At 40.9% G+C, this 16975-nt stretch overlaps 1 protein-coding gene across 1 annotated transcript in view; it reads left to right on the top strand.

The window, feature by feature from the left end:
- The window catches only part of cps1 (carbamoyl-phosphate synthase 1, mitochondrial), a 65390-nt gene that overhangs the window by 29379 nt on the left and 19036 nt on the right, over positions 1-16975 (top strand). Inside the window, exons 27-32 of the mRNA XM_015975844.3 lie at positions 3946-4013; positions 5166-5241; positions 6782-6859; positions 7824-7931; positions 12069-12158; positions 14134-14304. Of these exons, the coding sequence (XP_015831330.1) occupies positions 3946-4013; positions 5166-5241; positions 6782-6859; positions 7824-7931; positions 12069-12158; positions 14134-14304 (591 nt within the window). The remainder of the gene's footprint in view (positions 1-3945; positions 4014-5165; positions 5242-6781; positions 6860-7823; positions 7932-12068; positions 12159-14133; positions 14305-16975) is intronic.

Here is a 16975-nt window from a genome sequence, read left to right as displayed (position 1 = left end):
GAATAATGTGGACTGCTAAATTGCAGCATGTCTGCAGTTACTGCTAAAATATGCATTTTCCATTTCTTTTGGTCATGTATCGAGGTACCACTAAGGACCGATTATCTGGTACACACACAGATAAGTTCAGTGTGTCTCTGCAGACTTTTACCTACATATTCTATTTCCATGCCGATCTTGAAGAGGTAGTTTTGCTTTTAATGGGCTGGAATAACTCCAGCAGAGCCGTGGGGAGATGGCTCTGGGAAGCTATTTTGTGTTTATAAATGGGACTTTACCTGGAGAGGGAACGGTGGGTAATGATTGAGGGAAGAAGCTAAACCTGAGGAATGATGAAGCTGGGAGAAAGAGCGGTGATGAAAACGATGATGATAAGAAGGGAACGTTTTTTTTTCCTCTAAAAGCTTCCACGGTCTCTACAGTTACATCTTTTATAAACTGAATATGCAGAGAGAAAAAGAGTCAAAATTGAGAGGAATTAGAGAAAGCTGATGTTAACAGTTGAACTTTTTAGATTTGCCCTTTTCTTGGTGGAGAGTAGCTCTTAATTCATGTGGGTTTTCAAAATGAATGTGATTGAATTGAGAAAAGGCTCAAAAGAGCGGGTGGGGCGTTATAACAAGGAAATGACGGAACTTAAAGGGGCATTGTGGAAGTTTGACAGCCAAAACATGTATAGAAATAATAAATTTCTTCTTCATACATTCTCCTGCAATGCCCTGGTCCTGTAGAATGAGCCCTGGCATTTTTACTGTGATTGCCTGTTTTTCTGTAAAATCACAGAAAAAGAGAGTTGAGCTGAGCTGCTCGGGTCGAACAGGCTGCTTCATGCGCGTTCACGCTCAGGCATCGCCCGTAGCATTTGCTATCAGTAGCTTTAGCAGCAGAGAGATAGGTAGTGCCAACTCAGCGACTTTGTCGCTGTTCCTAACGCCTAGTGATGAACCTAGCTACATTTCTGAGGACCCTTAGCTACTTTCTTCTAGATATTTCGTGCAAATTAGCAACAAAATAGCCATTTTTGCTCCGAACCATTCTTTGAACGTTGTTTCAGCTGTCATTTAGGATATAAAAGTTACAGATACCAAAAACATCAGTGGTGGTTTAGCTCATCTAGTTAGATGTCAGACTCTTGTGCAGGAGACCCGGGTTTGATTCTGGGTGAGAATTTTTAGAGTTTATTTTTTACATTAATGGTATATTTTTTTTACAGTAAGATGTCCACATTTTTATTTGAGACTCGCTGAACGGCATTGAATTCACAGATAAAAAGATGTGGGTTCAACTTTCATTTTGGAACAATTTTTGAAGCTAATGGTCTGAGCATGCAGGAGGACTGACCCATCTTAAACCTTTGTCAGCTGTGCTGAAGAGAAAGGTACAGAACCAGATTATTTAATTAATTAGCTGCGCGGTCTCCTGCCCTCTGTCCTCCGGGACACACACACACACACACACACACACACACACACACACACACACACACACACACACACACACACACACACACACACACACACACACACACACACACGGGACTGTCAGCTCTCAGAGCTCTGTGAAGCTGATCCCCGTCAGCTTCACAGCTTCGTCTCAGCTGTTATTTTCGTTAAGGAGTGTGCACGTACAGCATGCACGCCTCGTGCACGAGCCTCCCATTGAAGCTGCCGTTACGCTTTTGGCCAGAGGGGGGCAATCGCGAGCATAAAAATTCAAAACTCCGTTAAGTCCCTTTAAGGGCACATTTAAAAAAAAATCACAAGTCTGACGTTGTTAGCTGTAATCACGAAAGAAGGGAGAGGGGCTTAAAGGAGCAATATGTAAGAAACCTATAGTCCAAAAAATAAAAAACCACAAAACATTCATATATCTCAATCATGTCGGAAGGAAGGTTGTTTTGAAACTTAATTCATTCTCAGCCAGTTGGAAATCTTTGGAAGTTTTTCTCCTTCCAAAAAAAAAAACCAAAGGGACAAAGTTACTGTGCGTTTGTGAGGATGCCGTGTCTGAGCCAAGCTAACGCTACAGCGCTGGCGTTTGTAATTCCGCACTGGCCAGCAAAAAGCTCCAGAGTTGTTTAAAGAACTGAAGCCAATAAACAGGAGTGAACCAGAAGTTATTTCCTTGAGAAGTCGCTGCATCTTTTGGTTTTACTCTATTGAGCTAACAACAGGGTTTCCCCCAGAAAATGGGTTAAAGAGCAAGTCACCCCCTACAAGAAACACTCCACTCCCACTTCATGTTTGAAAAATGCCAGACCGAGAGGGTGGGGCCACTAACAAATACACACACACACACACAGGCTCACAACGGCATTGTGACATCATAATGTACCAGTTGACATCATAGCATACCTCTTAGCCAATAGCGGTGGCAGATTTAAATTCAAATACAGTGCAGAGTTTTTACCTGACGACGGCGCAACACTGACAGTTTTAGGCAGAAAATTTAAATTTTAACTAAGATGCACTGAAGTGCCAAATTATTGACTACACGTGTCTACAGGGCAATTAGACACTCATTTATTTCGTTTATCAGCAAAAAAAGTTGATTTGGGGGTGATTTGCTCTTTAAGCTTGGCAGCTTTGGCCGTCGGGGTGGGGGGGTGGGGGGGTGTTCCTCTGTGAGAGCGAGGGTGGGGTGGTTGCACACGTTCCGCTGCTGTTTCTCACTGGTATTGGCTGATGGAGGGCTCTAGTTTCGCTGCGCCGTTCGTGTCAGCGGACACGGTAAGGTCGGGGAGGGGGGTGGGGCATGACACTTAGCCGTAATAAGTGCTAAAACCAAATATGACAAAGTAATGATCTACTTATCAACTTACCATACCATACCAGTTTATTTATCAAGGTCTTTTAAAAACGGCATGTGAGCAGACCTAAGCGCCACACAGGTGATACAGTAATCATGTAACATTAACAAGCCATCGCAACAAATAATAAAAAACCTACTGTGAGTCAACTTCACTTGTCATCTTGTCTTCGGGTGCTGAGCCCTCACTGGCAACAGCAATGAAACTCACAGACTGGCAGGGAGAAAGTAACTTTTTGCTTAGCAAAATGGCCTGCACTGATCAAATTTGACCACTAGATGTCAGTATTCATTTTTACGCACTGCACCTTTAAAGGTGCAATACATTTTTACTTCTCTAGATGTCGTCTTTTGAGACAATGACTCCAGATTTCTGCATTAGGCGGTCAGTTCATCAAAATGTTATATTTTCTTCATTGACACCACAAAAAATTCTGATGTTTGCTTTCTTTATTGCCCTAAAAACATCAAATGATCTTTTTTTTAAATTACTGATTAATTATTTTTGGGGTGAGGAAATAAGAACATTTACACGATTGTAGATTATCTTTTGCTGCTCAGTGTGATCATTTTTAGATGTTGTTTTGACTTGTGTCCTTATGTGTGACCCGTGGAACCTTAAAAAATTGGTTTTGCAAACTGCAACTTCTAAGAGTTTTTGCATTTTATACAGGCTTTCTGCATGCTTGTCCTGCGTTTTCAAGTTTGGACGAGTTAAGATCTTCAAGTTGCACTTCCTTTATTGTTACAAATTACAAGAGTGTGTAGCCTGTGCGAAGATGTTCTCCCTCTGGCACCAAAACACACCCCAGCAGGAGAATGTGATCTGATAGGCAAAAACGAGGACATGCGAGGGCTTTGTAGATACTCTGATTTTCCAGGGCAGTTATTCATCTCGTGAGGACGGTGGTGCTGATGAAAAATAAGTAAAACAATTCTGAGGTCTAAAAAACTTCCACCTGTCGTTATTTAGCTGAATTTGTACAGGACTTCAAAAGAAAAAGAAAATATTGGTGAAGTTTTTAAGGGGAAACAAATATAAATAAATAAATTCAGTATAAAATGCTGTAAATTAAACAAATTAGATCTTTCTAGGCTTACCTTAATGTCACACCTGTGTGCTGTTCACTCTTTCAGGATGATGCTTTTGCATTTGCCAACCAGGTGGGCTACCCCTGTCTCCTGCGGCCCTCATATGTTCTTAGGTAAGTTTTTAATACTTAATGTCTGTCAAAATACAGTCTCAATTCATATGCATCATAACTATATACAAGCAGTTGTCTCAATTTTGGCATGAAAAGTAAACAAATGTTTTTTCTTTTAGGCTGCGAGAACAAGATATCAAATATTAAAACAAAATCAGCTCAAACAAATGCAAGAAAGAGGCTTGAAATTTTACAGCCAATTATCTAAATTTATCTTTTAATTTGTGATAATTAAGGATCGTATCGCATGATGAAACCCTGCAGTAAAGCTTCTGCCCAGCAGATGTCAGGAAGACACCCTGAATTCAACAGGACCCTTGGTGTCACTGAAACCTCATTCATAATGAAAACTCAACAAACTATAAAGAAAAAATGGAAGAAAAAAAATCTGATAATTCATCATAACCAAGCACATTTTAGTAAAACGGTTCAAATGCTAACAATTGCACTTTTATTCAGGCTTTACTAATTTAGATTTCACTTTTTTACAAAAAAGGACAAAAAAACCCTCATCTGAAATTCTTAGATCAGTGACGCAGAAAGCAGATCGCTTCCAAGACATCCGTGTGCTTTAACTTGAATGCAGTCACGTCGCTGGTATTCAAATGAAGGGTCAGTATTCTTTTTGGGGTGGGGGTGCACAAACGTCTGCCTTTGAGCCACAAACACAGAAGGAGTGAAGATTTGACAGCAGCCCATGGCCTCACCGTGTCCTGTTTCTCAAACCCGCTCTTTCCACACACCAAGATAAACCAGATAAAATCAAAAACAACAACAACCACAACAAATCTAGCCTAAATCTGTTGTATTTTTAATGATGAAGTTCTGAACTCATTTTCAAGAGCCTGAAGTGCTTTTCGACCTAAATAGCTGTTCTTCTCCGTTACTCTCTCTCGCTCCTTATTTTGACTGTTTCCAGACCTTGCTCCCTGTGGTAATGGTGATGCAACAGAGAGATAATGAGTGTTTTGAACAATCATTTGAAGCTTGCATCTTCTCCTGTTGGCTCGCTGCTCCTCATCTCCTGTGCCCTCTTGTTTTCCCTCCATTGTTCTCTCTCTCTCTCTCTCTCTCTCTCTCTCTCTCTCTCTCTCTCTCTCTCTCTCTCTCTTTCTCTCTCTCTCCCTCTCTCCGCCGCTCGTATCCCACCAGTGGCTCTGCAATGAACGTTGTGTATGGAGAGGAAGAAATGAAACGCTTCCTGGAGGAGGCTACACAGGTTTCTCAGGTGAGACAAGCGTTAAAGCCAAGTGAACATGTCTGCACACGTGAGATGGACATTTTGCCATCGACCTCCTTTCTTATGTCTCACCTTTGTGTTCTCAAATTAGCAACGGTCTCTCACGAACACGCAGACAACTTTTTCATTTAGTGTCTACCGCTTACAATTAAAGCAGAAGCCTCCAAATGCACCGCCTAGAGTAAAAAAATGTATTGCACCTTTAAGCCCTTCTCCCTGCTTTTGTGAAATTTACTGAAAACAATACCTCTCATTTGCGAACATGCACCTCTGCAATTACGATAATAATTATTAACAATTATTATTCTCACGGTATATATATATATATATATATATATATATATATATATATATATATATAAATATATATATATATATATATAGCTGGCCCAAATGGCTGGAGGGAGGGAAGTCGGGGTCTCCCTGCTTAGGCTACTATCCCCGCGACCCAAGCCCGGATAGGCGGCTGAAAATGGATGGATTATATATATATATATATATATATATATATATATATATATATATATATATATATATATATATATATATATATATATATTCTCACTGGCCACTTTATTGGGTACACCTTGCTAGTACTGGTTTGGACCACCATTGCCTTCAGAGCTGCCTTAATCCATCATGACATAGATTCAACAAGGTAATGGAAATATTCCTCTGAGATTTCGGTCCATATTGACAAGATAGCATCATGCAGTTGCTGCAAATTTATCGGCTGCACATCCATGATGTGAATCTTCCGTTCCACTCTCCTCTGGCCATTCTCCTCTGACCTCTGGCATCAACAAGGCATTTTTGCCCGCATAACTGCTGCTAACTGGATGTTTTCCCTTTTTTGGACCAATCTCTGTAAACCCTAGAGATGGTTGTGCGTGACAGTCCCAGAAGATCAGCAGTTCAGGCTCAGACCAGCCCGTCTGGCATCAACAACCATGCCACGTTCGGCGTCGCTTAAATCACCTTTCTTCCCCATTCTGAAGCTCAGTTTGAAATGCAGCGCATCGTCTTGACCATGTCAGCATGTCTAAATGCATTGAATTGCCACCGTGTGATTGGCTGATTAGTCATTTGTGTGAACGAGCTGTTGGACTGGTGTACCCAATAAAGTGGCCAGTGAGAGTATACTCGAATAAAAACAGTTTAATGCCGGGTGCAATTACTTCAGACTTCAGTAAGATGTGGTATGCTGTAAGTCTTGGTTGGTACAAATCTTAAGTAAAATATAATTTTGAAAAAAGAGTGACATGACTTCAAAATGTTTTAGAATTTTAATGTGTAAATACACAAATTGCTAATGTCACTATAAAAAATAAAATTCAAAGCTGAAGAACAGAGCAGACTGAAAAACGTAGTACTCAAAAAATAACCTTAGTCAGATTGGGTTAAATAGACTCAAAATGATGCTAAAAATGTCCGTTTTTTCAGCATTTGGCTGTGAAAAGACAAGACTGCTGTGGTACATATTAGCATTCACAAATTATTAATAATCTTCCTGCTGCATTTTCTCCAGCAACACCCTGTGGTCATCACCAAGTTTATACGTGGAGCCAGAGAGGTAGAGGTGGATGCTGTGGCAAAAAATGGAAAGGTAATATTATTTTCATTAACCCTTTAACATATGAAATGTTATTTTAAGGATTTTTTTATTGTTTTTTTTTATTAATTATATTTCTTCAGTTAAGCTCAGTTCATTCTCCCCTAAGCTTAAGGGAATTAAATATAAAATCTTTGTATCTTCCACATAGCAAGTTAATTAATATGTTGATTCTGTTCACAGTTTCATAGTTCTTGTCATATTGCATTAGAATAATTGTAATTTATTTAAAAAAAATATTCCAAGTGTTATTTTCTGGTACCGCCGACGCCTTATCTAAAACTACTTTACTATGACACAAAGCTGCACAACTTTCAAACACTGTTGCTGGTTTGGCACGATAACTTGCTGTAGGTGACTTCCTGTCTGTTTTTTTTTCTTTTGTTCAGACTCAGAGTCATTTCAAGGGTGTCACATTGTACGTGGGCTATCCAGTTCTACGGTAGATTTTCTCACTTTGCCGTCTCTGAATAAAGCTCCTCCTTTATCTCCAGTATCACATTAACAAGCCGTCCACTCGGTGAATACCAAACAGCCCTCATTACGTGTGTGTGTGTGCGCGCGGGTGTGTAAGAAAGTGAAAAAGTTGGAGATAATACGTATTAATTACAGGCTCTATCTGAAGAGCGCTAATGAATGCCGCGGTTAGCAGCCGTTCAAATGAGCTAATGACACGGCGGCTCATTTACAGACACATTCACACACAGTTGCTTGGTGATTCATATCTCTTCTCCTTTGGGTGGAATGTGCAGAGTTATTCTTTTGACTCTGCACATCCATTCACATTTTTTTCTTTACCCCAGCGTGCTCTAAGGTAAAAGCGTGCGTATTACTTTTGCCAAGTGTTTTCACTCATAAATGACGAATCTAATAAATCTTGGACTAGAAGGATTTAATTGTTTCCCCCTTCTTGAATGAAAAATGTCTTCTGTGTTATTATCGCCATGTTTCTGTCCAGGTTCTTGTCCACGCCACAACGGAGCACGTGGAAGATGCCGGGGTACACTCAGGTGACGCCACCCTAATGCTCCCAACCCAGAGCATCAGCCAGGGAGCTCTAGAGAAGGTTAGCGGGGTCACGTTGACGTTTTATCATTTGCATGCGTCCATTTTCACCAACACAGATGACACGGAGAGAAACAGTCTCTTGTTGTGTTGCACAGTTTCCCCACTGTTGTCAAAGATCTTCTAACAAGCAGTAGTTAAATTTATTTGGAGCTCATTGCAGATATGCGCGGCTTTCAAAGAGTTATGTAACAGAATGTTTTGGATCATGTTTGAAGGAGCACTTTTGTGTTTTACGTAAGTAAAAGTTTAATTCTATAATATGTGGCACTGAATAAAAACTTAGAGGAATTAATTATTGAGCCACCACTATACACACACACTTCAAAGTGATTATAAGTATCTAAGGTATTTTGATTTTATTTTTTCATGCAAAACAAACTACAAGGATGTCTGTGCTCAACATATAACTTGGGTTTATTTGTTTATTTTTTATTTTGCTGTTAACAGGAACTATAAAACAAAAATGTGATGCAATTAACAGATTTTTTAAATGAAACTTCTTAATCCCTTTACTTGTTGCGCACAGATTCTCAGCTAGAGGTCAAGTTTGAAAGGGGATTTCTTTAAAGTGCCCATTAAATGATCAGAACGTGTGTGTGTGTGTGTGTACTCGTCTATACATCAAAGTTAGGACCAATGACAAGCTTTTTACCTGCAAACTGAGGACATTAGAAGAAGAAGAAGGAAATATCATTTCTATAGCGCCTCTCAAGATAAAAATCACGAGGCGCTTCACAAAAACAAAAAATATAAAAATTGTAAAAATAGAAAAAAGCATTTTGAAAATGTTTAAAAATATATTTAAAACGAGCAAGAATAAGCAATTGGGATTTAAAAGAAAAAATGTTAAGAAAGAGTGAGAGTGTATAGGAAAGAGGGAAATCAGTGGATCCTGAGGAAGGTGGAATAGGTGGGGAGAGCAGAATAAAGAGAGAGTGGTGAAGAAGGTCATACAAAAGCCAGCTTGAACAAGTTAGTCTTCAGCTTCTTTTTAAAGGAGACCACTGAGTACACTGATGTCAGGCTCAGGGGGAGAGAGTTCCAGAGTCTGGGGGCCACAGCAGCAAATGATCTGTCACCTTTGACCTTTAGCCTGGTGCGCTGCACAACCAGTAGGCTTTGATCACTGGACCTCAGGGACCTGCTGGGGGTGTAGGGACTAAGAAGATGACCAATGTAAGATGGTGCTTGTCCATGTAAGGCCCTATAGACCAGAACCAGGATCTATAAATGAACCCTGAAGTTGACTGGCAGCCAGTGAAGCTGGGGGAGAAGCGGGGTGATGTGGGTGTGTTTGGAGGACTTGGTCAGAAGCCGAGCACAGGCATTCTGAACCACCTGTAGACGGTTCAGGGAGGTTCTGCTCAGACACGTGAAGAGAGAGTTACAGTAGTCTAAGCGTGAGGAGATGAAGGTGTGGAGAACTGTCTCAAGTTCAGAGCGGGACAGAATGGGACTCAGCTTAGCAATGTTCCTGAGATGGAAGAAGGAAGAGCAAACAAGAGAACTGACATGAGAATCCAGGGTGAGAGCTGGGTCAAAGGTCACGCCAAAGAACCAAAGTGAGGACATTTCGCTAGTCCTTACAATGTGAAGCCCATTTTCTATTTCTCTGACTGCGTTGACGGAGACATGCAGTGCGATTATGTGTCGATACAAGAGCCCTTCGACGTGTTCGCAGGGGAAGATGGAGATGTGCCCCGATTTTTAACTATTCGTCGAAAGAGACTGGGAATGCAAGCTTGTGATTGGTCAGGATGCTTCTTCGTGTAAATTCGTCAACAGCACAGATTTTGCCGCTTCAAAAAATAAAGAGATATTTAGCAGCAGACATGGAACAGATTGAAGAGTGCATTGCAGAAAAAGTGGCAGAATATGAACGTTTATTCACCCGTACAAAGATATCACGAGTACAAAGATATGAAATGAGTTTTCTCATTTGGTCATTTGGAAAGGGGCTCGGTGTAGATCCGCTGCTCCTCCACATCGAGAGGATCCAGTTGAGGTTGCTCACGCGTCTGTTTAGGATTCCTCCTGGACACCTCCTTGGTGAGGTTTTGGGCACGTGCAACTGGGAGAAGACCTAAAGGAATATCCAGGACACTTTGGAGGGACCATAGGCAGTTTCCAATTATTTGGGCCAGCACAGACCGGGCTGGGTGTCGTCGGTCTGGCTCCCGCACCGGTAGGCTTTGTTCACACACATTTTTCAGGTACTGGAAAATCTCCGAGCATGTGGGTGGGAAAAAAAGGATACGCAAAAAAGTCTGTGGTGTCTCCCTTAAACAAAAACGGCCGTGTGTGTGTGTGTGTGTGTGTGTGTGTGTGTGTGTGTGTGTGTGTGTGTGTGTGTGTGTGTGTGTGTGTGTGTGTGTGTGAGCGCTCCTCACAGCAGTGAGAAGAGACAGATAGCTGCTGCAACTTCAGTCAGGGGCAACGTTAATGTCTCAGCATCCAGAATGATAATGAATCGCGCATGCAGGAAGCCCCTGCTGGTTGATTAAATCTGCCAGTCGGAGGTTCCCCCTAACAGTAGGCATATTTGAGCCAGCCAATCAGTTAGCAGTGAGTGTGTTGGCCCGGCCTGGCCCTGATCGGACCACCAGAGGGTAAGGGCCGAAAACCAACCCAGTAGGGTAGGGAAAAGTACCTGGCCAATCAGGTATGAAAACAATAAATGCAATGCAGGCTGGGCTGAACGGTACCAGATGTGAAACCCCTATATTTTACTCAGCTGGCCAGTGAACACCTTGGGATTCCCCTGGAGGAGCTAGCCCAAGTGGATGGGGAGAGGGAAGTCAGGGCCTCTCTGCGTAAGCTGCTGCCCCCGCGACCCAACCCTGGATAAGCAGATGAAAATGGATGGATGGATGGATGGATGGATGGAGATGACTTCTTCACAGATTTGTCAATGCTTGCCATGATGCTTCTTCATGTTGGTGATGTGCAGGAACTGGTGGAAAATGGCATTTCAACAGAACTTCAAAATAAAATTTTCTAAATAAAAGTGAGTGAAAGTTACCCTATCAATGTTTGTATTTTGGATCAATGACCAAATATACAATGTACATGTGAACCAGTGTATTGTTACACACCTAGTCGTTTCAATGGTGAATGTGTGCAGTGAAATAAAGCCAGCCTACACCACTATTTATAAAAAATCTAATCTGTTAGATTCACTCAATAAACAGAATGATGTTTAAATTATTTGCCAGCTACATGTTTATTTTTCTGTAAATGCATAATGACTCAGATGAATTAATTCTACTCTGTGGCAGATATTGGCTAAACCAGCTTTTAATTCAGCCTTGGGATAATGAAAGAACACTGATTTCACTCAAGTCCCTAAAAAGTTTCACTCCGAACCAGTTTAAATCTAACCTTTGCTGCTATGTATTTTAACACAGTTAATTGCTGCAGTTTGAAAACCATCCACGGCTATTTTATTGGAATCCATGGCTCTGGCCGCGTCAGCTAATAGTGACTTAAACACTCTTAGCTTTATGCCAGTGATCCTCCAGGGGCCAGCAGCCATTTTCCACCCATTACGTTTTGTAAGTCCTGCAGTCTTAGGCATAAAAGCAACTTTTCATGTTAATCTTTTCATAAGCTTGCTGTCACTTTAGGTCATTTTCTGCCCCCTGCCTACTCATGCATCTCATCATGTTGGAGACACTGGCGATATTACCTTCTCTGTGCTTATGGAATATCCTGACAGCAGTATTACAAATCATGCAATATTATTGTAGTTGTGCTGGTTCCATAAAAGCCTGAGTAGGTAGATCAGGTTAGTAATCAATGGGCAGATTTCTCAAGTGTTTTGTTGTTTTTCTGTAAATCCGGAAAGCACAATCGAGTTTCTCTGCTTTACGTTCTCCAGGAGTTTTTTCACTCCATGTGAGGATTTTAAGTGACTATAAAATCCAGAACAACGTGAGAGGCTGGTGGATTTCTTAGTCACGAGTACACAATGGCATGTAGATATGTCAAAACAACAAAACTGATGGCTGCAAATGACTTAAAATATGTTTCACAAATAAAATGTTTGCAGGATTTTCTGTGTAAACATGATATATCATGAAGGCCTGTGTGACAGGCTCATATCTTTATTAATGTTGTTTTTCTTTGCTTTCAGGTTAAAATTGCCACCCGGAAAATTGCGCAAGCATTTGAAATTTCAGGACCCTTCAACACTCAGTTTCTGGTTAAAGGCAATGATGTCATGGTAAGTGCCATATTCCCAGCGACAGATTGACGATTTTCACATCAAGCTGCAGGGAATTCAGTTCACTCACAAACTGAACTCATTTCATGTCGGGAATGATTTGTGAAGCTGGATTGATTTTATAACCAGTAATGCTTTCATTTAGGATATTTCAGTTATAGAGATTCTATCTAAAATACATATGATTGCCTTACTCGGGACTCAAGTTCATGCTTGTCGACTAATAACATCTGAACTGCACACATTAAAGTATTTTTCTGTGTAAAAGTTTAAAAGATTTACTACCCTTCCCCTCAGTTTGAAAAAATAGAGCTTCAGGATGGATGAGCTAACGGGCTAGTCTGACCGGTGCCAAGACCAAAGAAATTCACTGCAATGTTAAAGCAACATTAAACAACTTTTCCCGCTCTTCCCTCTTGGTGATTGAAAGTGGAATTACTGCTGTAAACAGCTCAGCCACAGCATGCTATAGCTAGCGCCAAAAATTAGCTAACACGGACACGGGCAAACTGATACTAAAAGAGCCACAAAGTAAAATGATCCACGCCGTTTGACAAAAAATATAGTACTTACTAGTTTTAGTACTAACAAGAAAGATGAAAGAAAGATGGTTTCTAAACTCACTTGAGAATTGCTAAAATTTTCCTTTGTAACGGAATGAAATGACTGTTTTCCACCTAAAAGTCATTTCCCCCCTCTCCTCTGCAATAACTAATCTGCATGAGTTATTGCCTCAAGGTCTCATGCATTTGTCCTAAACTGTTTTCCTTTCCAACCGATGTGGAATGAAGTGATTGGTTGGAAGAATGAAGACAAAGGACTCTTCCTTTTTAATAAATCAAAGAACTCTATTTTTAATAAGCTAATCAAACAAAGTGGTAGTCAACAATAAAATGTGAACCAATTTGTGAAATCAAAAAATTAATTACTTTATTATAATCCTATAGAATATAATAAGTAATTTGACTTTAAATGTTTCCACTAGGGACTGATCTCAAGTAGCGTTAAGACATGACACATTGCTTTCACTGATCCAATCAGAATCTGCCAGATCTGACGGAGGCGTGGTTTTGGTGGTGTTTGGTAAATCTGTCACCTTTTCATTCGACCATAAACCAAAACATCCGAAGTATAAAACTATGCCCACGTCATCTTTAACGCCAGTTCAAAGCGTTCTAGAGAAGTTGACGGAGTGGCCAATCCGTAACTCTCCTCTTCAGCCAAAAGAACCAACGACAAGCTGGATAAAATCTGTTGCCGTTCCACCTGCTGCAACGGTTCCTTTCAGAATAACAGCTGAACCATCACAACCCCGTTTTGGGTCTTGTTAGATGCCGATAAACTGTCGTGACCCGGAAGTATCTCAAAGACTGGACTGGTCGGCTGCCGCGGCTGTTCTACGAGCTTCGGCTCCAGAAAGGTCCAAGCTGGACCTCTACACCTCCTGATCTAGACGGGGACTTCCGCCAAGGGTGCGTAGACTGACAGAATGGCGCCTTGTGCGTTTCTGAATCTCCGAATTAAAGCTTAGCGCGAAGACGGCACCTTCACTCCCATCAGAACTAATTGTTTCTTTGGATTTGCTGGTTCTGAACAACATTCCACACTACGCCATTCTCTGTCTCACTTCACCTTAGTTACACCATACATTTAGTGTTTAAAGGTAGTCTAGTTTTAATTTGTTTAGTAATAAATCTTTAAACTTTTAAAACTTGACTCTCTCTTCTGTTGTCTCTGAGTTAATACGAAGTTGTTACATAATCCCTGCAATAAAAAGTTCCAATCTTCTGTTTAAAAAGTACCCAAAGATCCACAAGGTTGATTCCATAATTTCTATGGAATCTCATGTCTCATGGTTCATTAAATAACATGTAAATTAACCCTTTACACCTTCAACTAAACATAAATTCACTGTTATCTGAAAGAAGCCTTTTCTTTGTTGTAATGAAACGTATGTGTGGTATGCACCCTGTAGGTGATAGAGTGTAATCTACGGGCATCACGATCCTTCCCATTTGTGTCGAAAACGATTGGTGTGGACTTTATCAGTGTTGCAACCAAAGTGATGGTGGGCGAGCCTTTGGATGAGTCCAGCCTTCCTTCACTGGAGAAGCCATTTATTCCTATAGATTACGTTGGAATTAAGGTAAGAAAACATGCAATGGAACCATAAGGGGTTTATACAGGGTTTTAACTAGACACAGGCTTCAGGTCTAAGGCCAAGTCTATTTTGCTGTTGCCCCCAAATGTCCTGAAACAGCTCTGGGTTTTGAAGATCATCTGAATTGCATAAAATATGAAAAATCCACAATCCATAAAATAAACAATCAATAATGAACACAAGTCTGCTTCTAGACCTGCAGAAAGAGAAAAACAAACCAAAAAAAGGGGGGGGGGGGGGGGGGGGGCAACAACACAACTAGAGCAAGCTATCACTGCTTTAACCTGATGAGGAAATAGGAAATCATCATCATCATCAACCTTTATTTATCAAGCACATTTAAACGGTGACAACGCAAACCAAAGTGCTGTATAAGACAATACATCACAAAAATAGATAAAACAAATAAAAACTATTAAAAAAAAACAGGAAAGCACAAGGGTTAAACTATCTCAGCCGGGGAGGCCAGGGAATAGAAATACGTCTTCAAACGTACTTTAAAAGTGGGAAGGGAGGGGGAAAGTCGGACCGTCAGGGGGAGTTGGTTTCAAAGTTTAGGCCCACAAACTGAAAAAGCCCGTTCGCCACGGGCCATATAGCGGGCAGGAGGGACAAGCAGAAGGTGCTGGTCAGAGGACCTCAGGGTATGCGCGGGAACCTTGGGACTCAAAAGATGTGCCAAATAAGAGGGGGCGATTTCATGAATAGATTTGTAAACCAACAGAATTTTGAACTTAATCCGAAACCAAACTGGAAGCCAGTGTAAATTTGCCAAAACAGGGGTGATATGCTGCCGTCGGTCTATGCCCGTAAGAAACCTTGCGGCAGCATTCTGTACCAATTGGAGGTGCACCACTGAAGAGGAGGGAATACCATATAAAAGAGAATTGGCATAGTCCAGACGTGACGTTACAAAGGCATGAACAACTGACTGAAGAAGATATTTTTTGTTCAGGACAAATTTTAGTTTGGCCAGCCGGCCAAGATGAAAGAAACACGACCTGACTACCTGATTTACAGCGTTGGGCAAGTTACTTCAAAACTGTAATGCATTATTTATTACTTGTAACCTTCATTTTAAAGTAATTCATTACATTACAATATTACTGATTTCAAAATGTAAAGCATTACACTACTTTTGCATTACTTTAAGTTACTTTCACCAATACAACTTCAATATGAATCTGATAATCTGACACTCAGTGAGCTCATGACATATTTGTGGAAGGTGATGTGGTGTCTGAGCTAGGATTGCTGGAAAAAACAGTCAGATATAATAACAGTGCTTTAAAATGATTGTTTATAAAGCAACAACAAACTGTACTCTCAGCATGCTGCCATCTTATATTAACTGAGCAGGGAGTGAGGTGGTGGGGGCTCCAAGCCTATATTTGCCTTGGTCCCCAAATGCCTTGATACGGCCCTGGATGTAGGACTGACTTCTGGGGTGATCTGATTCTATCACATGTATAAATATTAAATGCTTATATATTATTGCTTTTCACTGGTAAAAATGTGTATTGGGGATAAATCTACCTACTTTTTTCTTTTCAAGCACTTTGTTTTGTTTTGTTGATTTTATTTGAATAATTTCCTGCCCTTTCTCTCGCTAACCTTCCTTCATGCTGCATGTTTTCTCCGTCTTCCAGAAAAATGGTTTCCTAGATTTCCTACTTTCTAACGATCAGCCAAAGGGATCTACCGAACGCAAAAAAACTTAATATGCTCCAGCAGCAATGAGTTGAAATCACCGGGGCACAGATTATGAACGCAGCTGAAAAGTACGTGAAGAATATGGGCTGATATAAACGATCGCAAACTAATTACTTTGTTTTGGTGGAGCGGTTTTGTGAATATAATAGCGGCCACGCGCAGGACGCAGCTGGAGTATTTGAGCCATTACCGCTGCGTCCTCTTGCTCATAGAATGCCCGCAAAGCTGAGTTCATAAATGACGTCATATATGTGGATACTGGATCTTTTTTCAGGCTTCCCATAATTAGAATTTTTAGGAAACCCACACCTTGATTCTGGGTTTAAAAATGCATCGTAATTACCGTGTTACTGACAATTGTACCAAGTAAATATTACCATTTTCTTTCCCTGTAATGCCTTACATTACCGCATTACAGCAAAAAGCAATGCATTACAGTAATTAATTACTTTTGTACCATGTTACTCCCAACACTGCTGATTTATCTGTGCATCCATTTAAAAAAAAGCATCCAGAGTGACCCCCAAATTTGTAATTGTCGGCTTCACCAAAACTGACAATGAAGGGGGCAGAGACGGCTCCACAGCCAAGGGGGAGCAGGGGGCAAAGAAAATAGCCTCCAGTTTGGAGCTGTTAAGATGGAGAAAATTAGCCGAGGCCCAGGACCTGACTTCACTCAGGCAGTCAGTTGTTGCACAGGTCAGCAGATTTTAGGGCCACATAAAGCTGACAATCGTCAGAGTAGAGATGAAAATTTACCCGGAATTTTCTAAAAATGGCTGCCAAAGGTAAAATACATAGATTAAAAAGAAGCGGGCCTAAAACGGACCCCTGGGGAACCCCACAAAAAAGAGGTGCCACTCTAGAGGCGCAATTCCCCAGGGCAACATTAAAACATCTGCCATTGAAATTGGAGCGAAACCACTCTAAAGCTGTTCCACAA

The sequence above is a fragment of the Nothobranchius furzeri genome, chromosome 14, assembly GCF_043380555.1.
Source record: "Nothobranchius furzeri strain GRZ-AD chromosome 14, NfurGRZ-RIMD1, whole genome shotgun sequence".
NCBI lineage: Eukaryota > Metazoa > Chordata > Actinopteri > Cyprinodontiformes > Nothobranchiidae > Nothobranchius > Nothobranchius furzeri.
The sequence above is the reverse complement of the archived record's forward strand: the minus strand, read 5'-3'. Positions and strand labels throughout refer to the sequence as shown.